The sequence below is a fragment of the Cydia amplana genome, chromosome 22, assembly GCF_948474715.1.
Source record: "Cydia amplana chromosome 22, ilCydAmpl1.1, whole genome shotgun sequence".
NCBI classification, from domain to species: Eukaryota; Metazoa; Arthropoda; class Insecta; order Lepidoptera; family Tortricidae; genus Cydia; species Cydia amplana.
In genome coordinates, this window is record NC_086090.1 from 3,939,922 (window position 1) to 3,959,462 (window position 19,541).

The window sequence follows — 19,541 nt, forward strand, 5'->3', positions numbered from 1 at the left end:
ACTAATATCACATAACATAATAAGTAATAGTATTATCATACAGAACGGCCACGCACCGCCCCGCCCCGACTCGCATTACCTCGCCCCGCGACACGAATCTGGCGGACTTCTGGCGTGCTCTCAGTACTGCGACTTACCCACACATACACAATGACGCGTGTACAGACGAGCGCACACGCATAAACGCAAATGATTTTTGATGTATGGCGTGTCCGCCCTGTGCTAATATGGAAGAGTGATGAGAGACACAAAGCGTTTCGTTATCGTAGCGATAGCGATTGTCACCTTGACTAGGCCGGGAGTTCCTCTGGCCAACCACGTAGCGCAACCAATAGGCACCGTGGGATACAAAATAAATTATAATAAACATTAAGTACATTAATAATATTAAATTTATGTAAATCAACTTAACAAATATCTACACGCAAAGACTAGCACATTTGTCAGCTTGGCAGTTTTTATACCTACTTTTTAAGTAGAAATATGTTGAATGAAAAATGAAAATGAAAAATTATTTATTTAGGTAAATGTTTCGTTTTAACAATACAGTTAATGGAGTCTCCTAGTAAGTAAAATATACCTGTGACAGGAGACCCCGCTCTTCCCAGCCAACATTTTCGTTCTAACAATTCAATTGTTGACATTCCATTTCCATCTAAGGTCAATGTGGCGAAGACCGCCTATCAGGTGAGATCGATCTCTTTTACACATATATAGTTCACTTACAGAAGCAGGCGTGTCTCACTCCGCGATTTCGTCGCTTTGCTACAGGTAGCTAAAAGTACATCCGTTCGGCCCCAATTTTGTTGACATTCCATTTCCATCTAAGGTCAATGTGGCGAAGACCGCCTATCAGGTGAGATCGATCTCTTTTACACATATATAGTTCACTTACAGAAGCAGGCGTGTCTCACTCCGCGATTTCGTCGCTTTGCTACAGGTAGCTAAAAGTACATCCGTTCGGCCCCAATTTTGGGGAAAGTCATAAGCCGCGGGTGGCGCTGTCGCCACCTAGCGTCCATACCTGTGCTGATCGTAACAGACGCGTTTTGTTAGAGAGTGAGTCTTCTGTACTTAGTACTATTATTTATTCTGTGACAGAAGATCGGTAGGAGCGAAGCGAAGCTCTTCCTTTCTGCTTTCTGACTGACGTCACAGAATAAATAATAGTACTAGGTACCTACAGAAGATTCACTCTTTAACAAATCACGTCTATTACAACAGATATGACCGCTAGGTGGCGTAAGCGCGAGTAGGCGTCTGTTCCGTAGCGGTGCGCGGCAACTACTATGGCTAGACACCAAAAATGGTGTGGGCTGCATGTACTTGTAGCGACGCAACGAAATCGCGGAGTGAAACACGCCTGCTCACGTTACAAATACGGGAGTTATTACCCTATGACGGTCTTCCCAACCAAAAATGTTGTATGCCGGTATTCCCCACATTGACTTTATGCATTATAAAAGCCGAAAGCCTCGGTTTCAGGTCTTGGACCATTTTCCAGCCGAGCTGACGTACAAAAACATCAAAAAGAATGAACTGAAAAGTTCTAGCTGTCCTCAATCGTTTTCCATGTCACTCGAATCGGGTTCAGTTTGTGTTCCCTGTTGGTAACGCTTCATTCTGCAGCGGTTATGGATTCTCCAGATCCTGGAACGGAATGAAGGTGGAATTAAAAGGATCGATTGACAACAATTTACCAAAGAGTTTTGGCCGAAGGGTGTCCGAAGGGTTCCGACGGTTCCGCGGCCGGCTCCCTGACACTGCGTTTTAGTTACTGTTCTGTTTTAGTTTTAATTTTCTATGGTGGTTTTCCTGGGTGCCCTGAAAACCAATGTCGCGTCTATGACACGACATATGCTGAGCGGCATCTTATTTGGTGTGTTTGTAGTTAATTATTTGATATTTTTTGTTATTATGTACTTACATCAGTAAAAGTTGCTAAGCGGGCGAGGTGTTCGAAATTACCTTGACACGCTTATTCTCTTAACAATAAAGTCGCGTCAAGATCATTTTGAACACCTGGATTAGCAACTTTTTCTGCTGTACCTATAATGTTTTAAACTAAATAAATATTTTATATTGTAACTATAGTCGACACGTACCTATTTGAGGTGAGGCTGGTAGGAAGGGCGCAGGCACCACGGTTGACCGCAGGCGGGCAGAACTCAACTCATTGCTCTGTACCCATAGTTCCAACTGGAAATAAGAAATACGCTCATCTGAGGAGTTTTCAAAAGGGTTTATTTTTTTCTTAGCGGTACTTCTAGAGAGAACCTTGCTCAAGAAAACTTAAGGTCCAATTTAGAAATAGATTCCCAGAAAAAATAAACCCTTTTGAAAAGACACTCCTCATTTATACTGTGTCACGTATGGTCACTAGTGTTGCTGTTGAGTTTGATTAAGCCGTAGTACTAGTTTAATTGAAAAATTTGGAATAAGACAGTTTGATTTAACCTCGAAGCTTTTCCTTCCCTTATAACATAGGATATTTTTTATCACACAAATAATTATTCTGTACAATCTAAGTCGCGAGCATAAGCTTACAGTAAGTCCTCCTTAGAGCTTAATCTGATCCAAGCTAACTCTGCATGGTATTTGCAATGACAGAGTGTGTCAAACACACTAACACTTTATTCTGTTCAAGTAGATGTAAAAGTTACTTAGACTGAATAGAAACCCATCATTATTTTCCACACCTCAGCGGCATCTTCCCCAGCTGCGGCTTGCAGGTCCCCGCACAGTGTAGCTGGACCAATAGTGTCGATCACGCATTGTCACACGGCGACCGCGGGCATGCAGTATGCACTAATAGTAACACTTAACTGTCCCTCGATGGACCTTCTGTCTTTGCAATAAGGTACATGAATTGTCAGTTGACTATATGTACGAGTGTCTTAAATTAAAGACTGTAAAAATCCTCAATCACGCTATCAAGAGTCTGTACTGGAAAAAGCCTTGGACAAAAGGCATAAGAAGAGCATGAACAAGAGGACCTCTGGTGCCATTTTCCTGAGCTGTTAAAGTCTAGGAGCTTCTGTGCTGCAGAGGCTACGAACGAAAACAAAGAACCATAATTATTTCAAAACTTCCATACCTCTGGAGGCATCTTCCCCAGCTACGGCTTGCAGGTCCCCGCACAGTGCAGCTGGACCAATAGCTCCGCTATCGGTCACGTATCGATCACGCGTTGTCGGCACACGGCGAGTCGGCGACAGCGTGCACGTAGTGTCTCGAGCTCCATGAAGACGGGTCTTATTGTCCCCGTAGATTAGTAGAAGAGCGAGAACAATAAATAAAATAAACTTACCTCCGGTGGCATCTTCCCAAGCTGCGGCTTGCAAGTACCCGCACAATGCAGCTGGACCAAAAGCTCCGCTATCGGCGCGGCGGCCGTGTCGATCACGCGTTGTCGACACACGGCGACCGCGTGCACGAAGTGGCCGGGGCCGACGAACTCGTGCTCCATGAAGACGGTCTTGTTGTCCCAGTAGATCACCTGGAACATTACGTGATGGTTTGTTAATGAATGAATGAAATCTTTATTTCAGACAACTATAGTGCCCATACTTAAATACTTACCTTAAAACTAGCATACATATTATAAAATATAACTAAACACAAAAAATCACGTTAATAAGGAGGTTTTCAAGAGAATTCGGATTTGGTGGAAACACTGATCCATCTTCAAATCAGCTGCAAATTCGCCTTTGGCCGCTTAAATACATTTTGCATGCATTTTGGCCTTCCAGCGCTTTTAGATAAAAGTCAAAGTCATCAATGGATACACATAACACATAAGGCATGTCATCAACTTTTCTAGCTAATGAGCTACCTATCTTAGTTTCCTATCTTAGTTTCCTTGAACATTCTCATTTCAGAAAGGTTATTTGTGAACTTACTCTGGACGTAATAGTGAACTTGGTGAACGGCTTCAGATATCTCCTATAGCGAATAGTGCAAGCCGCCTGCACGACGGCCCCGCCAGCCGCTTTAATGTTGGAGTACAGACCAGTTCTCTCGTAGAAGTCGGCGCGAGCGAAGTCCAGCTCGCGAAGGTAGCGCGCGTTGTTCATGTGGTAGAGGAGAGTATCGATGTCGGAGAGAAGGACCCAGGCTGGAAACAAATGATGTTCCTTTAGGGTTCCGTACCTTACAAGGAAAAATCAGAACCCTTATAGGATCACTCGTGCGTCCGTCTGTCTGTCCGAACAACCCCCCCCCCCCCGCACCCCTCTTTATGACCAAAACTACTGGGTCTAAAATTTTGAAAAAAATACACAAAATAGTTCTTTACCTATAGATGACAGGAAAACCTATTAGAAATGTGCAGTCAAGCGTGAGTCGGACTTAATGTACGGAACCCTTGGAATGTGAGTCCGACTCGCACTTGGCCGTTTTTTTTTAATTTTTGGAGGAAATATGCGTAAGATGGAATTGATCGACAGATTCTCTGGGATTGATTTAGATAAGAATGCTGGGAAAGCATAGTTGACGTATAGTCGACTGCCACGTCGACGGTGCCGGTTTGCACCAGCACACCCCACACTGGGATGCCATAAGGCGTCATACACGTTTGTAACACTTTTAGAAAATAAACTATTCTTATTCTATTCTTATACTTACAGCCTACCTCCGTGGTTTCCAACAGGCACGCCTTCTTGCGGAAGTACCTAGCGCGCGTGACCGTGAACAGCATGCGTGCGAAGTATGCAACGTCTATGGTGCCGTATAGCACCAGCGCACCCCACGCTGGGATGCCATAAGGAGTCATACTTACATCCGACCTCCGTGGTTTCCAACAGGCACGCCTTCTTGCGGAAGTACCTAGCGCGCGTGACCGTGAACAGCATGCGTGCGAAGTATGCAACGTCTATGGTGCCGTATAGCACCAGCGCACCCCACGCTGGGATGCCATAAGGAGTCATACTTACATCCGACCTCCGTGGTTTCCAACAGGCACGCCTTCTTGCGGAAGTACCTAGCGCGCGTGACCGTGAACAGCATGCGTGCGAAGTACGCAACGTCTATGGTGCCGTATAGCACCAGCGCGCCCGCCGCCACCGCCGCGCCCCACGCCGGGATGCATAGCGGCCACATACTCTGCAAATTCAATATCGAAGTGATAAATACCTATAGCTGGTCAAGCAAATCATGTCAGTAAAAAAAGGCGCGAAATTCAAATTTTCTATGGGACGATATCCCTTCGCGCCTACATTTTTCAAATTTGTCGCTTTTTTCTACCTACTGACAAGATCTGCTTGACCAGCTATAGAATAGAATCCAAATTCTGATAGAGTAGAAACCGCAAAGCTAAACTGCTAAGCTCCATATTCATTGTAACGTTGCAGCAGCAGAAGTTGCTAAGCGGGCGAGGTGTTCAAAATTATCTTGACGCGACTTTGTTGTTAAGAGAATATTAAGAGCGTGTCAATAAGGTAATTTTGAACACCTCGCCCGCTTTGGAACTTCTGCTGCTGACTGTACATGGACCTAGAATTTCCTCGATGATGGTAACTTATTTACGACAACACTGCAGAGGAGTTTTATACAACTACGAGGAAATTGAAAGGTACCAAATCCCCTATACACATCAGGCAATACACGCGCGAGATGCACGGCTGAATAATGTTAAAATGAGATGAAATTGACTTAGAACCTACTTTTTTTGTAAGTTCGAATCTGGCTCTTTATGATTTTTAAAACCTATATAATATGTACCTAGCCTAATATCTAATATATGATATAAGTGGTTTGTCTTGTAAACTGGAAAACCAGTTGGAAATATAATATCACTCATCTTGCACAATATATACGGAAGAAAACAAAACAACATTACTAATAAAATGAAAACGAGAGAAACCGTACTTGAGGAAGCCTTAGTTACCTACAGTAATTGCTCATTGATCAGTTTTATACATCTGTTTATATAACAATAAACTATTACTATTTACTATAGCTATTAGAAAAGGCATAAACATGCGCATACATAATAAAATAACCTTAATAGCAACTATGGGATGGTTGCCTCTGTTTGAGTTATTTAAAAAATATCTGGGAGACCGAGCTTTGCGAAAATGCGCGTTTTCCCAGAGATAAGACCTAGTTAGATCGATTTTTCGCCCCCGATAGTAAAGGACCCCGTACCATAAGTATGGAAAATGTGGTTTCAGTTAAATATTCTGAGATTTTGATATAATATAGATTTTAACGTCCTGAACAAAAGTCTCTATGGGGGCTACCACTGTTGCCGAGTCCCTTTCAGAGTTACGACTGATTTTGTATCAGATAGTAAATCATTAATTAGATGCAATTACCAACTATATATTTAAACAATTGACATTAGATTGAACCTATATTGCGATTTCGCGATAAACTGGCCATTTGACGAAAGATAAAGTGACTGCAATGTCAACTTCAAACGTGCGTCATGTGCACTTCGTAGATTATTAATAAATAACATAATATTTATTGATAATAATGTGAATATATACCGAATAAGATTATTTATGTAAGGTTTAGATGTAAGATTTACAAATAGGTAAGAGTAAAGTAGAATGGCGTTACTATTAGTTAGAGGACATTGCTTTGTCTGCAATAATGCCTATGTTCCTCGTGCTTTGCGGCGGATACCGGAAAATAACGAAGAAAAAATTCAGATGGCGATTTCATACAGAGAAAGTATGAACAATATCCCGGCTGAATTTATCAATGAGTCCCGTGTATGTATTAACTGTGACCGATTGCTAAATACAGAGTTGGAGGAGCTGCGTCGCGATGATTGTATTGCTTTAAACGTACTGAGGCAAAGGTCGAGCAATACTTGCATGATTTGCAACTCACGAGAAAACCATCCCCGGTTGAACCTCAATGCAAGAACAAACGTCTTCATTGAATTAAACATTTATGTACCCGCATCAGCTCGATGTTGTGTTGAACACTTGGACATTTCCGGGCTACTACTTTTAGAATTGAAGCCCACGTTACTATTTGTTAAACGACGTTATCGACTTGCGGGCCATGAATTGAGTTCATTCCTACACACGTTACGTAAGCAAAAAAAAAGTGATGATTTTGACGTAGACAACATCTCAGAAGAAGATTTCAGTATAATATCTCCCGTAACAAAACAGCAATTTCAAGACATGTTGCAGTATTGTGTGCCGATTAACGACGACGGGCCTAACCGCAATGTCACAGAAAAAAAATTATTGATGTTCTTGGTGAAAATGTGTCAAGGACTCTCTGATGATTTCCTAAAAGTTCTTTTCAAATACAATTCCAGTGCCAGGACTATTGGTTGTTGTGCTCATGTTGCCAGTGTGGTATGGTACCTTGGTTATGCACGTCATCAAGAAAACGTGAAATACCCAAGTACTGCATTATTAAACCACATACTTGATTGTGCGAACAGAAATCCTTGATAAACCGAGTTTTAAAGTGTACATGTGTATCTATCAAAAGTATGTAAATATATGTAGATAAGATTGAACGAGTAACACTATTTTCTTTCATTTTATCCGTTTGGTAGTTTGTTTTGTCTGGTACAATCTACTGTAAAAATATGGGTGCATTAAAATGCACAAAAAAATGTTCCAATGATTTGTATGTCGTTGTAATAAGAACTTCTCAAAACATTTATCAAACGATTTATTTTTCACTAGAAAAAGACGCTGGAAGTGTCATATTACATTACTGATATTACTGTCACTGTGACAAGGTGCGAATTAGTAGTTAGTACTAGTCTATTTCCTTGAGGGTACAAAATAAGTCGTAACTCTGAAAGGGACTCGGCAACAGTGGTAGCCCCCATAGAGACTTTTGTTCAGGACGATAAAATCTATATTATATCAAAATCTCAGAATATTTAACTGAAACCACATTTTCCATACTTATGGTACGGGGTCCTTTCATCGAAATCGTTAGAGCCGTTTCCGAGGTCACCGAAATATATATTTCAAAAACAAAATATATAATATACAAGAATTTCTCGTTTATAGGTATATAGTTAATATATATAAATAAATATGCAAGAATTGCTCTTTTAAAGGTATTAGATAAGATTAGATTTAGACCATAACCTATTATAATCAGGCGCCTGTACACTAATAATAGCAAAGTTAATAATAGCATAATAGGTTATTGTGACTAGGAGCTGAGTGTGAAAATGTTTTCGTCATAATTGATTTAGAGCATTAGTTATGCCCGCGGTTCTGCTCGCATAGATTTGGCCTGCGTATCCCTAATAGAAATATAGAGCATGGTGCCGGTGCATAACCTTCTCTACAATAACGTCACATTATTAACCTTTTATATACCTCCCATATTTATTTGTTAACTAGTATTATTTTAACTGGCAAAGATAATTAAATACCTGTCTTTAAATGAAGCAAAAATTAATTATTTCTTACACTAACCTCATAAAATAAATTGTTTTAAAAAACTCACCGTAGAACCGGCTCACAAAGAGTACATTGTCTTGTAAACTAAATAACACTCTAAAAACACGTCTTGCCGATAACAATTCTCTTCAATTGTGATTTATTTTCTTTATTTTGCGCTAGAATAGGTATAAAGTGAGATGTCAACTCAAATATTTTCACGTTTTCCGTTTGACAGGAGGCGCGGCGCGCGCAATAATCGATAGGTCTGTTGTGAAATAAGGGCTTATATACATTGGAAAGTACGTATTTAAATCAGAAAATTACATATCAGAATTTTGTAAAAATGTAATGTATATAATACTAGCGACCCGCACTGGCTTCGCACGGGTTAACAAATTATACATAAACCTTCCTACTGAATCACTCTATCTATTTAAAAAAACCGCATACAGACAGACAGACAGCGGAAAGCTTTGTTTAAATAATGTAGTGATAGTGATAGTGAAGAATTCCCTTCCGCGAACGCTCCGACTATGAAATGAACTGACTATTATCGAGGTTTCCTCGAGGGACTATGGGGTTTTTCAAAAACCGGCCAAGTGCGAGTCGGACTCGCGCACGGAAGGTTCCGCACCATCAACAAAAAATAGAGCAAAACAAGCAAAAAACGGTCACCCATCCAAGTACTGACCCCGCCCGACGTTGCTTAACTTCGGTCAAAAATCACGTTTGTTGTATGGGAGCCCCACTTAAATCTTTATTTTATTCTGTTTTTAGTATTTGTTGTTATAGCGGCAACAGAAATACATCATCTGTGAAAATTTCAACTGTTTAGCTATCACGGTTCGTGAGATACAGCCTGGTGACAGACGGACGGACGGACGGACGGACGGACGGAAGGACGGACAGCGGAGTCTTAGTAATAGGGTCCCGTTTTTACCCTTTGGGTACGGAACCCTAAAAAGGAGTGAACAGGTTTGCTGGCGTCTAAAGGTTACGGCAACCGCTGACCATCAGCATGGTTGTGTGTTTTTTTTGCTACTGATGAAGTTTTTTATACCACGCCGGTGGCAAACAAGCGTGCGGCCCGCTTGTTGATGTTAAGCGGCCAACGCAGCTTATGATCCGAGCGCCTGCAATTTTTTGGGGAAAAGCGCGTTACTGATCATACAAGGTTACAAGGATAAAGGATTTCTCCCTTGGGAGCAATGGAAACCTTACCTACCATCAGGAACACAACACTACATACCTAACTACAGAGTAGTCAGAGTATTAGGTAGGTACCTACCTATAATAACAGTGCTCTTATTTGATAAAAAAATAAACTTAATATAATAAAAGAGCTCAATTTAGTTTCTCAAATTGTGCAGACATATGACAGGAACCATGTTATTGATCGAGCGTTAGCGAAGGTGTCCGTTTCAGCTTGTGCAAAAATGCTTTCGTATGTCTGGAGGTTCGCCTCTGCAGGTATTTCTCAACCGATTCTCGTGAAATTTTTCGGTACTTATAGTTAGATAGTTTTTTTTTGTCGTTTTGTTTTTTAGGAAAAGTTCAAAATGGTAGAAATTGGTAGGTATAAAGCGCCGCGCCAGTGCCTTAACCCCACGGGTGCCCACGGTATAATATGGCACTTAAGACTATTGTCAGATCACTGTGATATTTTAACTGATACGAGTACCTACCTAATAATAGTAATAATGGTTCAATGAAGTACAATTCCTACCTACCTACTTGTATTTTTTTTACATTTTCTAAGCTTATCACGAGGTCTACAGCTTACAGAGCCACTAGTTTAGGACATAGATCATCAAGTTGTGCAGAAACATGGCAGAAACCATGTTATGATAGACACTTAGCTACTTTAAATATGCTATTTATTCTGTGCTATTACAAACCATCAGGAATGCGAGCGAAGTAACTTCGTAACGTGAACCGGTACTCGGTAGTTACACCCGTCACGAAACACGAGACGGAACGGAAGTTTGCCCTCCCCCTCGTCTCGACCATCCCACTCTTCACCATGCGACAGACAGGGACGCTCGCACGACACGACGCGATAACGCACGAGCGTCCCACGAGCCGACTCGAACGCCAGTGACGTGCCGTCTTTACAACAGTAAACAAGACGTAAATCGTAAACAATCATTCTATTTAGCGCGTTGATTTTACGTTAAAAATGCCTAAATTCTACAAACCAAGAGATTTTAAATACGATGTGGTTGAATTAATTCGTGGGGTCGAATTAAGACCATGCTTATGGGATAAAACGTTGGAAAACTATAAGGACAGAATAGAAAGAAGGCACGCTTGGGAGGAAATTTTCGCGTCTTTGGACGAGAAATACGAGAGTATGACGCCTGAGGAAAAACGGATTACGGGTAAGCGATTTTGATCCTTATTGCTTAGTATTTGGGTTCACTTTGGGTGTGTCTTAGGTTGATTGTTGATTGAGGTTATTGGAAGTTCAGTGGTAAACAGTTTTGAGACTTATTACTTAGATACTGGGTGTGTTTTGGGTTGTTTTATAGCGTGACGTTATCGTATCGTATCGTGACGTGTCGGGTCGATATCCGCTCTCTATCTTTAGCTAAGGTCATTCATGAGTAATGTATGTAATGTGTCGATAAGAAAATCAAATGTAGTACCTACAAGGACATTTTTAATTCCACAATTGCATTTTTCGTATATTGATTATTTTATTTCGTTAATCATTTTTCTATATGAAAAAAAAAGTTCCTAATATACCTACCTAATATTAAGATTTTAGCAGCGCACGTATTGTATCACTACATAATGACGAAAAATGGTCATGATATTAATCATGATTTTATTCGAACTAAGATAAAAATCGCTATTTAAAAAATCCGGTTCGAGGGACCATATGGTCACATCTGCTCTGTACCGTTCCCACGAGTTTGACACTGATAATGTAACTCACATTATCAGTGTCAAACTCGTGTGAACGGTTTAAAAAAACACGGATTTCATAGGTGTTAGCATAAAGTAATAATCGGCCCATACAAGCCTCGCTTAGTTCCACAAAAATCCAAGAGATGTCACTCAGAGCACCATTGGGCCTAAATATATATTTGTGTTATTTCAAATCTTGCCAATTTTTAAATTAACATGTATAGTTCTAATTTATTTAGCATATTACAACAAAAACCTTTTAAAACATCCATTTACACATAGTAAATCGACGCAGAAAAAAATAAATAAATAATGGCATGAACTATTCTAAGCGCCATCTATCGCATTACTAGACAGTTAGTTTCTTGCCGTTGTAACACACTAAATAGCTCGATTGTTTGAGAAAGACTATCAATAGATGTCACTGTAGTAAATCCTCATACTTTATGATCATATCACAGACAACATATCAACATTATTAAGTAATAAATAATATAATTTTTCTCAAAAATGGACGGCAAAGTCGACGTTGCCGGTTAAAAAATAGGTCGCGAAGTGTGTAGTTTATGGTCATTCTAAAAATTAAAAAGTTAAAAACATTGCTGTCTCGATTTCGGGACTGCAATGTTGCATACAAATTCCATTATTAAACGAGTTCCAAACTTTTTAAAACTTTAAATGGCCATATCAAATGAAGGCATAGGTCCATTAAACAGCCGAACAGATGATCAGCACTTATTATTAATATAATGTTGGTACCGCGACTATTTAGGTGTCTCAAATACGTTGGCGTATTTTCAGCAGAAAAATACACTTCTATTTTTTTTAAAGGCGGCAAGCAAATCTTTTTAATGGTTTTACTTTTCTCTGTGAAAATTAGAACGTTGCTTCTGTAAAATATCTCTTGCACCATTTTTGAGAAAAGCACTATATATGACTCGGCTGGAAGGCTACTTGCTGGCTTCGGATTCAATTAAACGGACTCCCAAGGTCGTCCGTTTAAAACGAATCCTCAGCTTGCAAGTAGCTACTTCCGAACCTCGACAATAATGTACTATTGTTCTTAGAAACGTGATAATAATTAAAATATATTAAACCTACATGGTATCATCAGCCACACTGTTAAGTGTTAACTGTACCGATGTACAGTTAGGAGTGTTGCTGTTTGTATATTAATTTACTTAACCTTACGCATTACAAAATTGTCCTCATATAGCTATACATATATTTTAGGACAGTCTTACACTAATCGACCTACTTGGTAACAAAACATTGTAAATTCTTGAGTAGTTTGAATAGCAGGGCAGGTGACAAAAACTTGCTCAAAAGCATAGAAGGTAGCATCCTATAGAAGTGGTGTACGCGTGCCTCCGTGAGGGACAAAACATGTAAATTCGACCAATCATAGCGTCGCATTGCATTTGTTATGGTGGGCAACAAATGAATTCGACCAATCACGGTGGTCAATTTACGGTGGGGAATAAAACAAGATGTGAGACTGTGACAAGGACAAACAATAATAGCGCTTTCGCTGCTACTCCTACTGAAAGATACATAAGACTATCCCGTTCTGTCAGTTATCCCCTGCTTCTATTCATGCTCAAAAGAGAAGAGACATCCGACATTTAAAAAAATATCCCTATATGTATGAGAGCAATAATACAATGTGTAAATGTAAATACATACATATCTTATATTTTATGATCATATCAAAGCTGGAAGTCCTAGGTTTGGATCCCCCTAAAAGTGTATTAATATGGTGTCCCATGGTGGTGGCCCATTTGTCCCCGCCGCCATACAAGAGGTGTGGACAGATGGGAATAGATATAGACCATTAATATATACACACACAATTAAAAAACAAATAAATGTCCTATGAGGATTTGAACCCAGGACCTCCTACTTCATAGCACATAGCAGAGCAGGGTCACTGTCACTACTGACTAGCTAGGAGGCCGTAGAAATAATATACAATTTATATATATTTAAATTAAGTACAGTCAGCGTCGTATAGTAGGTCGCATCCAAAGTATTCAAATAGTTCAGTACGCCATACAAATAATATGGTGTACCGAAATATTTGAATACTTTGGATGCTACCTACTATATGACGCTGACTGTACTTATATAACAATTAACAAATCAGACTGGCAGCCACAGTTTAATGGCTAATCTAGGATTAAAACTTTTTAGTGGCTTGCCATTATGTTCAAAACATTTAGCTTCATACCACATCAAATATTTAAGTTTACCGCCATTGCCCGCCAGCATTGAACAAATTGGTTGTTAGTCGGTAGACAAAATAAAGTCACTATCATGTTAAACATTGAATTTATTAATTGTATTTTATTATTTTTAAGAGAATCTTCATAGCATGTGTCTGTCCGTTGAAACAGGAATCAATCTCAACCATCTTCCACTCAAAATATTTTACTTGTGGTACAGTCGCCATCAGATATATCGGAGCGGCCAAGGCGCTCACAAATATCTGAACACGCCTCTATTGTCAGGGCGTTAGAGTGCGTGTTCAGATATTGTGAACACCTTGGCCGTTCCGATATATCTGATGGCGACTGTACAGAGATGCATTGACTATTTCATCTTCACTCTCTTGTTGCATACATTGTAACTTCTAGTGGCTAGAGGCTGGGTCCTGAAATCAGAAACATATTTTTTATATATAAAATGTAATAATATCACAATAAAGTTTAATACACATTGCCTTCACATTGGAGTCTGTTTGCAAACACTAACCATTGTATAGATTTAGACCAAGAAAAGTATGCAGCGATATTGATCGCCTGCGCAGTACATGTGTTATTTTAAATGTCAAACATCTTTGAAATTATGACGTACCTTTCTTCTTTCTTGCTCTAACTCTAAATACTTTGGAATCTTTTGCTTGCTCGGGTATCAATATTAGCATGGGGGGTTAAAATAAAACTTGACAATAGTTATTAGTGGGCAAGGGGGCAAAGCAGTTGTTTAACCGCTCATGCTAATGTTGATTCCAGGGCAAGCAGAAGATTTGAACTATGAGCGTAGCGAGTGGTTCGAGAAGTGGAATCTTGAGCGTTGTGAGAATTCAAGGCACGAGGGTTAAACAAACATTGCCACCTAATGAAACATAGAATTTATCACCATGCCAATGCAGGGAAAATACCAACTATAAAATACCAAAAAAATCAAATCCACATGAACATTATAAAGAATTTATAATTCAAAATCATCATTTAAAAGTAAATTCTACCAGCTAACATAAGGAAACTCAAAATTTAGATCTGATTACTTTGCCCCACATGTGGGATAAATCATAAATGCAATTTTCTCATTAGTATTTGAACAATCAAGGGGGCCTTTACCAGTTGGTGTGGTGATAAATTATTTAATTAACCTTTGTATTCAAAACAAACTTACCTGAAGTGTTAATTTTTTATCAATTTTATCATTTATTGGCAAACAGTAGACACTGTCAGATTAATATGTAGGTTTTACCATTAGTAGTGTTCCGTTACTACATCGGCAATTCACGTCATCATCACAGGTCTTTTCGTCTATTGCAGACGATTTATGCATTGCTGTTTAGACAACGGGTTTGGTGATTGTGGAGGCCGATGCGTGAGCGGCACGACCTCCCACATTTTGGGCACATGTCACGCTTAGCACAGTCTTTAAAGCGCCACATCGGTCTTCCAACTTTCCTTTTAGCATACCTACGCAACTGCACCAAGCAAGACACGTCTAGGTATTCTATTCACGTACTTGTACTATAGTTCAAATGAAGCTATAATATGAAATTAATAAGTTTGTATAAACAGAAACAAAGCAAAGGCAACCAACAAACGCGGTGCCGCTTTGTGGCGACTTGACTATTTGACAGTTTATTTTTAGTGTTGCCGTTGAAAGTTCTTTCTTGTCCCTAAATAGAGCTTTTATGATTTATTATTATACAATATTATTAGTTCAAATAAAATATGATATTCCAAAAGACTACAAATAATATTATATAGTACTTAAATTCCAAAATAATGATAATTATGCCTCAGTGTCCATTTCTGAGGGCCTACCGCGAACCACGTTCGACGTGTTGCCTCTCTGTCGCACTTGTAAATTCGTACGTAAGTGTGACAGGGAGGCAACACGTCGAACGTGGTTCGCGGTAGGCCCTCAGCTTTTTTAAGGAACAGGCGTATAACATTACCCTGAAGTAGGGGACTAATTTTAAAATAGCAATAATCATTACTTGATGCCGTTTTTGACGTTTCTGTGCACGCTGTTGTCTGTCTATACTTATAGGTCACATAATTAGTGATACAAACACCTGCCTGGTCAATATACGCAAAATTAGATATATTTATTCTAATTATAACAGAAAAAGTTTATTAAAACAAACATTAAATGCTTTTGTATAATAATTTCAGGTTTGATAGGTACGGGTTTTGCCATGGGAGAAGTTGAAAAGGAACGTTATGAAAACATATCTTTGTATGTATAGGTACTAAGATGGTACAAATCATGTACAAATCTGTTGCTTAAAAATAAAAGCACGACGCGACGTTGCCAAACTGCTATGAGTTACTGCGAAGCGAGTCCAGTTTAACTCGACAACGTCGCATCGTATTGTTACAATAGGGTATTTTCGTACTAGTCAAATCAGTTACTTTTTTATAGTTATTGCAATGCAACTTGTATCGTAAATTTTTAGAAGGCACGATAAGAGTGAATTGAGCATGAATTGAGGTATTTTATCTCATTAGGATCGAAAGAGCTCGTGAATTTGAGTACAAATAACACAAAAGTGGCAAAAAAGATCACAATATAAAAAATGGCAAAAAATAGTAGTTTTCGATATAAGTGCGAGAAGTATGTCATTTTGCACGAGTACCGAGCTTTCGATTTTTCCGGAAATATACTGAGGGGCTACCGCCAAAACCGAAATTCGCAAATTGCGGGGATCTTTCTCTTTTACTCCAATGCAGGCGTAATTAGAGTGACAGAGAAAAATGCCCGCAATTTGCAAAATTCGATTTTCGCGGTTATAGCCCTGTCACTTACAACGGATGCCTTTGCTTTGATATCTGGTGGCGTTAAATTAACTCCAAAATCGTCTGAATCACTCATTTTTATTTAATAACTTATGCTTTCTTGGCAATTACTTACAAACATAAATCACTTTAAATGTTGAATAAAAAAGGCGGGAAGGGAATAAAAAAAGTTTTACTTTTAATTGCCATTTTTTTCAATGTGGATTCTGTTGTCACTGTTGTCAGCATTATGCCAATTGAAGAGAAATTGTATTATTAAAATTAATAAAATTAATTTTCAGAACATATAATTATACATGGTCAACCAGATCTTGACAGTAGAAAAAGGCGGCAAATTTGAAAAATGTAGGCGCGAAAGGATATCGTCCCATAGAAAATTTGAATTTCGCGCCTTTATTTTACTGACAAGATTTGGTTGACCAGCTATATGTAAAAAAACATGAATCTTTTGTTATTTCATTATATTGATATATATCTAATTAATTACATTTATATTAAGTGTATAAAGTGTATTGTATGAACGTCAGCTTCATTCTGTCGCGCGCTGTTCAAGTAATACTATTGGGTCTCGAATAATACTCCTTTATGCCCAATCGCGCGTTGTTCAGGTGGGTCATTTATAAGCGGGTCTCGCATAATACTCATTTATTTAAAATGTATCAATCAGATTACTTTTTAGCACTAGTGTAAAAAAATCAAACTTTACGCACGATTTGCAGCTACAAAAACTAAACTTTTTGAGCAATTGGATTAAAAAAATATAAAGAAACGCTCAAGTACCAGTGGCATGGTGGCATATAGACGGACTTACGCCAGTAGTAATGTCTAATCCTTTTGCCATGCACCAATGGTAGCATGCGCAAAATTATTATGACAGGTATTTATTTTCAGCCGGTTTAAATAGTTTCGGCAAGACTTATGTAGCATTCTTATAATATATAAATATTATCATCACCACAGTATCGTTTTCCGAAATTACTTTATGGTTATACCGTTTGGCTACGCTATTTCTCTGTACCCTGCCTCTCCCTTCCCTCCCTGTACTCCTTAAGTGCCCGAACTCTCTTTACTCATACTGAAAGATACATAAGACTATCCTGTTCGGTCATTTCCTTCCACCCCTCATGCTTGATCCAGTTTTAAACTAGATTCATGATTTATTCAATACGCTATAAAGCGACATCTGTTGATTACTTCTAATCGTTGGCAACGACATATGTCTACTAACTTTCAATGAAGACGTATAGATGTCGTTAGGAATTCTATGATTTGGATGTGACACAGCGCCATCTTGTATCCATGATAGGCAACAGTGCTTTTTCAGTGACGCCATCTGGTAATGGTGCGCTTTTAGGCGGTCACATTTGAATGTATGGGATAGCAGCGTCTGTATATATGTAGTCTGTGGTGTTAGGTACAATTTAATTCCACGCCTAACTTATTTTCTATTTATTTCAGGAGAACACATCTTAAACAAATGGACCAACATTCGAGACACGTTCGTCAAATCTCTCAAAGTCAAAATGGGGAAGCCAAAGAAACGATATCTCCTCTACAAAAACTTATCGTTCCTGTTAAAAGTCATCGACATTCCTGAAGAAGAGGTTAACACTAACTTTACCCAAGAATCCAGCGACGAATCTAACGAGGTACCTGTATCTTATCTTAAGCAGGAACAAGAAGAAACTTACACGCCCAGAAAGAGAAAGAAGGTAGATTATACCGAAGAATACGTCGTGCCTATTAAAGAGCCTGAGAAAAGTTATGATAACGGTATAGATTTTGTGGAAGTTGAAGACAATGAGGCAAGAGTTATGAATGAAGATGAGGCATTTTTCGCTTCGCTGTTGCCAACGGTGGTGAAGTATAGTGAGGACGAGAGACTGGAGTTCAGGATTGAGGTGTTGGGGGTTATGAAAAAGATTAAGGATAAGAGGAATTGGAGTGATCATGTCTAAAGTTCAGTGATAAGTCGATCATTGGACCAGTGTGAATTGTGAACTTTGAATGTGTTGTGTTATGCGTACGAGTATGTGCCTCAGAGCCCGTACCATAAGTCACTGACAGTGTCAAAACTGACATTTACGCTAACGAGAACGTAATTTACTTTCTTCGAGTACGAGCGAGATTTATAGAAAGTAAATTACGTTCTCGACGGCGTTTATGTCAGTGACAAACTGATGGTAGCCGTACTTATGTACAAAAGTACAAAAATGTAGGCTTTAGGTTCTTGATTGATGTCAAAAGGTTTAGTTTAGTTTGTTTAGATACCAAAACTATATTACTGTATTGACTTTAGATGTACCAATCAGAGGCGACTGCTCCTGGTAACTTTCTAGTGTTTTATTTGAAATAAGTAGTACCTATAATAAGAAGTTTATTTTTCACCACACTAGCTTGTAATGACTCTCTTTTAAAGTTGAATTTTATCCACAAGAGTCGCAAAGTAATTAGATGCAAATTTTGAGTTGTTTCCTCATTGCCTGATAGAATTGACTTTAGAGTGATGATTTCGAATGATACATATTTAATACCATTAATTTGGATTTGATGTGTAATGTTTTACCTTTGGTATGGTGAAAATTTTTGTATTTCACTTGGTAGCAAAGTTTGTTTAACTCTCGTGCTTTGAAATCCTCGCAACGCTCAAGATTCCACTTTTCTACTCTCGCTACGCTTGTGGTTCATTAGCACCAGAGGTTAAACAAAAACTTTGCCCCATTGTGCATTGTAAAACAATTAACTATTAATACATTGTATTTAAGTTTTAAACTGTAAATTAAACACCAAAATTATTTAATAGATAAGTTTTAATGATCATTTTCTCTTTAGCATTTTTAAAAAATAATGTCCACATAAATTCACGGAAACACAATTTGGCGATTTAAAAATAAACGATGAAACCTATACACATTTAGTTCCATTGTATATCTTATATTTTATAAACTTCTACTAATGTATGTGAAAAATAACATAACGGAATACTGAAATCATAGATAATATCGTAAAGCCGACGCCCACTGAACAATAACAATTTGATTATACAAAATTTGAACCTTAATTTTAAAAATGGCAGATACCGAGAAAAAATTATGACAATTTCTCGAAAGACTGAAAGACGAGAAAATATTGCCTCAGGGCTCGACGATAAGAAACTATCTCACATTAACCAATACACTATTTATACGTCTACTGAAGT

The 19,541-nt window shown here is 38.7% G+C and overlaps 2 protein-coding genes across 2 annotated transcripts; one reads left to right on the forward strand and one right to left on the reverse strand.

The window, feature by feature from the left end:
* Positions 1-1,547: 1,547 nt before the first annotated feature.
* On the reverse strand, positions 1,548-8,624 carry LOC134658429 (protein THEM6). The gene is made up of 6 exons (XM_063514112.1): positions 8,449-8,624; positions 4,935-5,103; positions 3,903-4,117; positions 3,311-3,499; positions 2,106-2,199; positions 1,548-1,650 (listed from the first exon to the last, which is right to left on the reverse strand). The coding sequence occupies exons 2-6, from the start codon at positions 5,098-5,100 to the stop codon at positions 1,619-1,621; spliced, it is 696 nt and encodes a 231-aa protein (XP_063370182.1). The 5' UTR covers positions 5,101-5,103; positions 8,449-8,624; the 3' UTR covers positions 1,548-1,618.
* A 1,903-nt stretch (positions 8,625-10,527) lies between these two features.
* Positions 10,528-18,300, forward strand: LOC134658358 (uncharacterized). Its single transcript, XM_063513986.1, has 2 exons — positions 10,528-10,765; positions 17,801-18,300. The coding sequence occupies exons 1-2, from the start codon at positions 10,564-10,566 to the stop codon at positions 18,298-18,300; spliced, it is 702 nt and encodes a 233-aa protein (XP_063370056.1). The 5' UTR covers positions 10,528-10,563.
* The last annotated feature ends 1,241 nt before the right edge of the window (positions 18,301-19,541 follow it).

What these genes read in the sequence shown, in the direction of transcription:
- LOC134658429 (XM_063514112.1), bottom strand. Translation starts at nt 5,100, where the DNA reads ATGTGGCCGCTATGCATCCCGGCGTGGGGCGCGGCGGTGGCGGCGGGC. An exon ending in GGAAACCACGGAGGTCGGAT is followed by an intron (nt 4,118 to 4,934) that starts GTAAGTATGACT and finishes ATTTGTTTCCAG; the next exon opens with CCTGGGTCCTTCTCTCCGAC. An exon ending in ACCAGCCTCACCTCAAATAG is followed by an intron (nt 1,651 to 2,105) that starts GTACGTGTCGAC and finishes ATTCCGTTCCAG; the next exon opens with GATCTGGAGAATCCATAACC.
- LOC134658358 (XM_063513986.1), top strand. Translation starts at nt 10,564, where the DNA reads ATGCCTAAATTCTACAAACCAAGAGATTTTAAATACGATGTGGTTGAA. An exon ending in TGAGGAAAAACGGATTACGG is followed by an intron (nt 10,766 to 17,800) that starts GTAAGCGATTTT and finishes TATTTATTTCAG; the next exon opens with GAGAACACATCTTAAACAAA.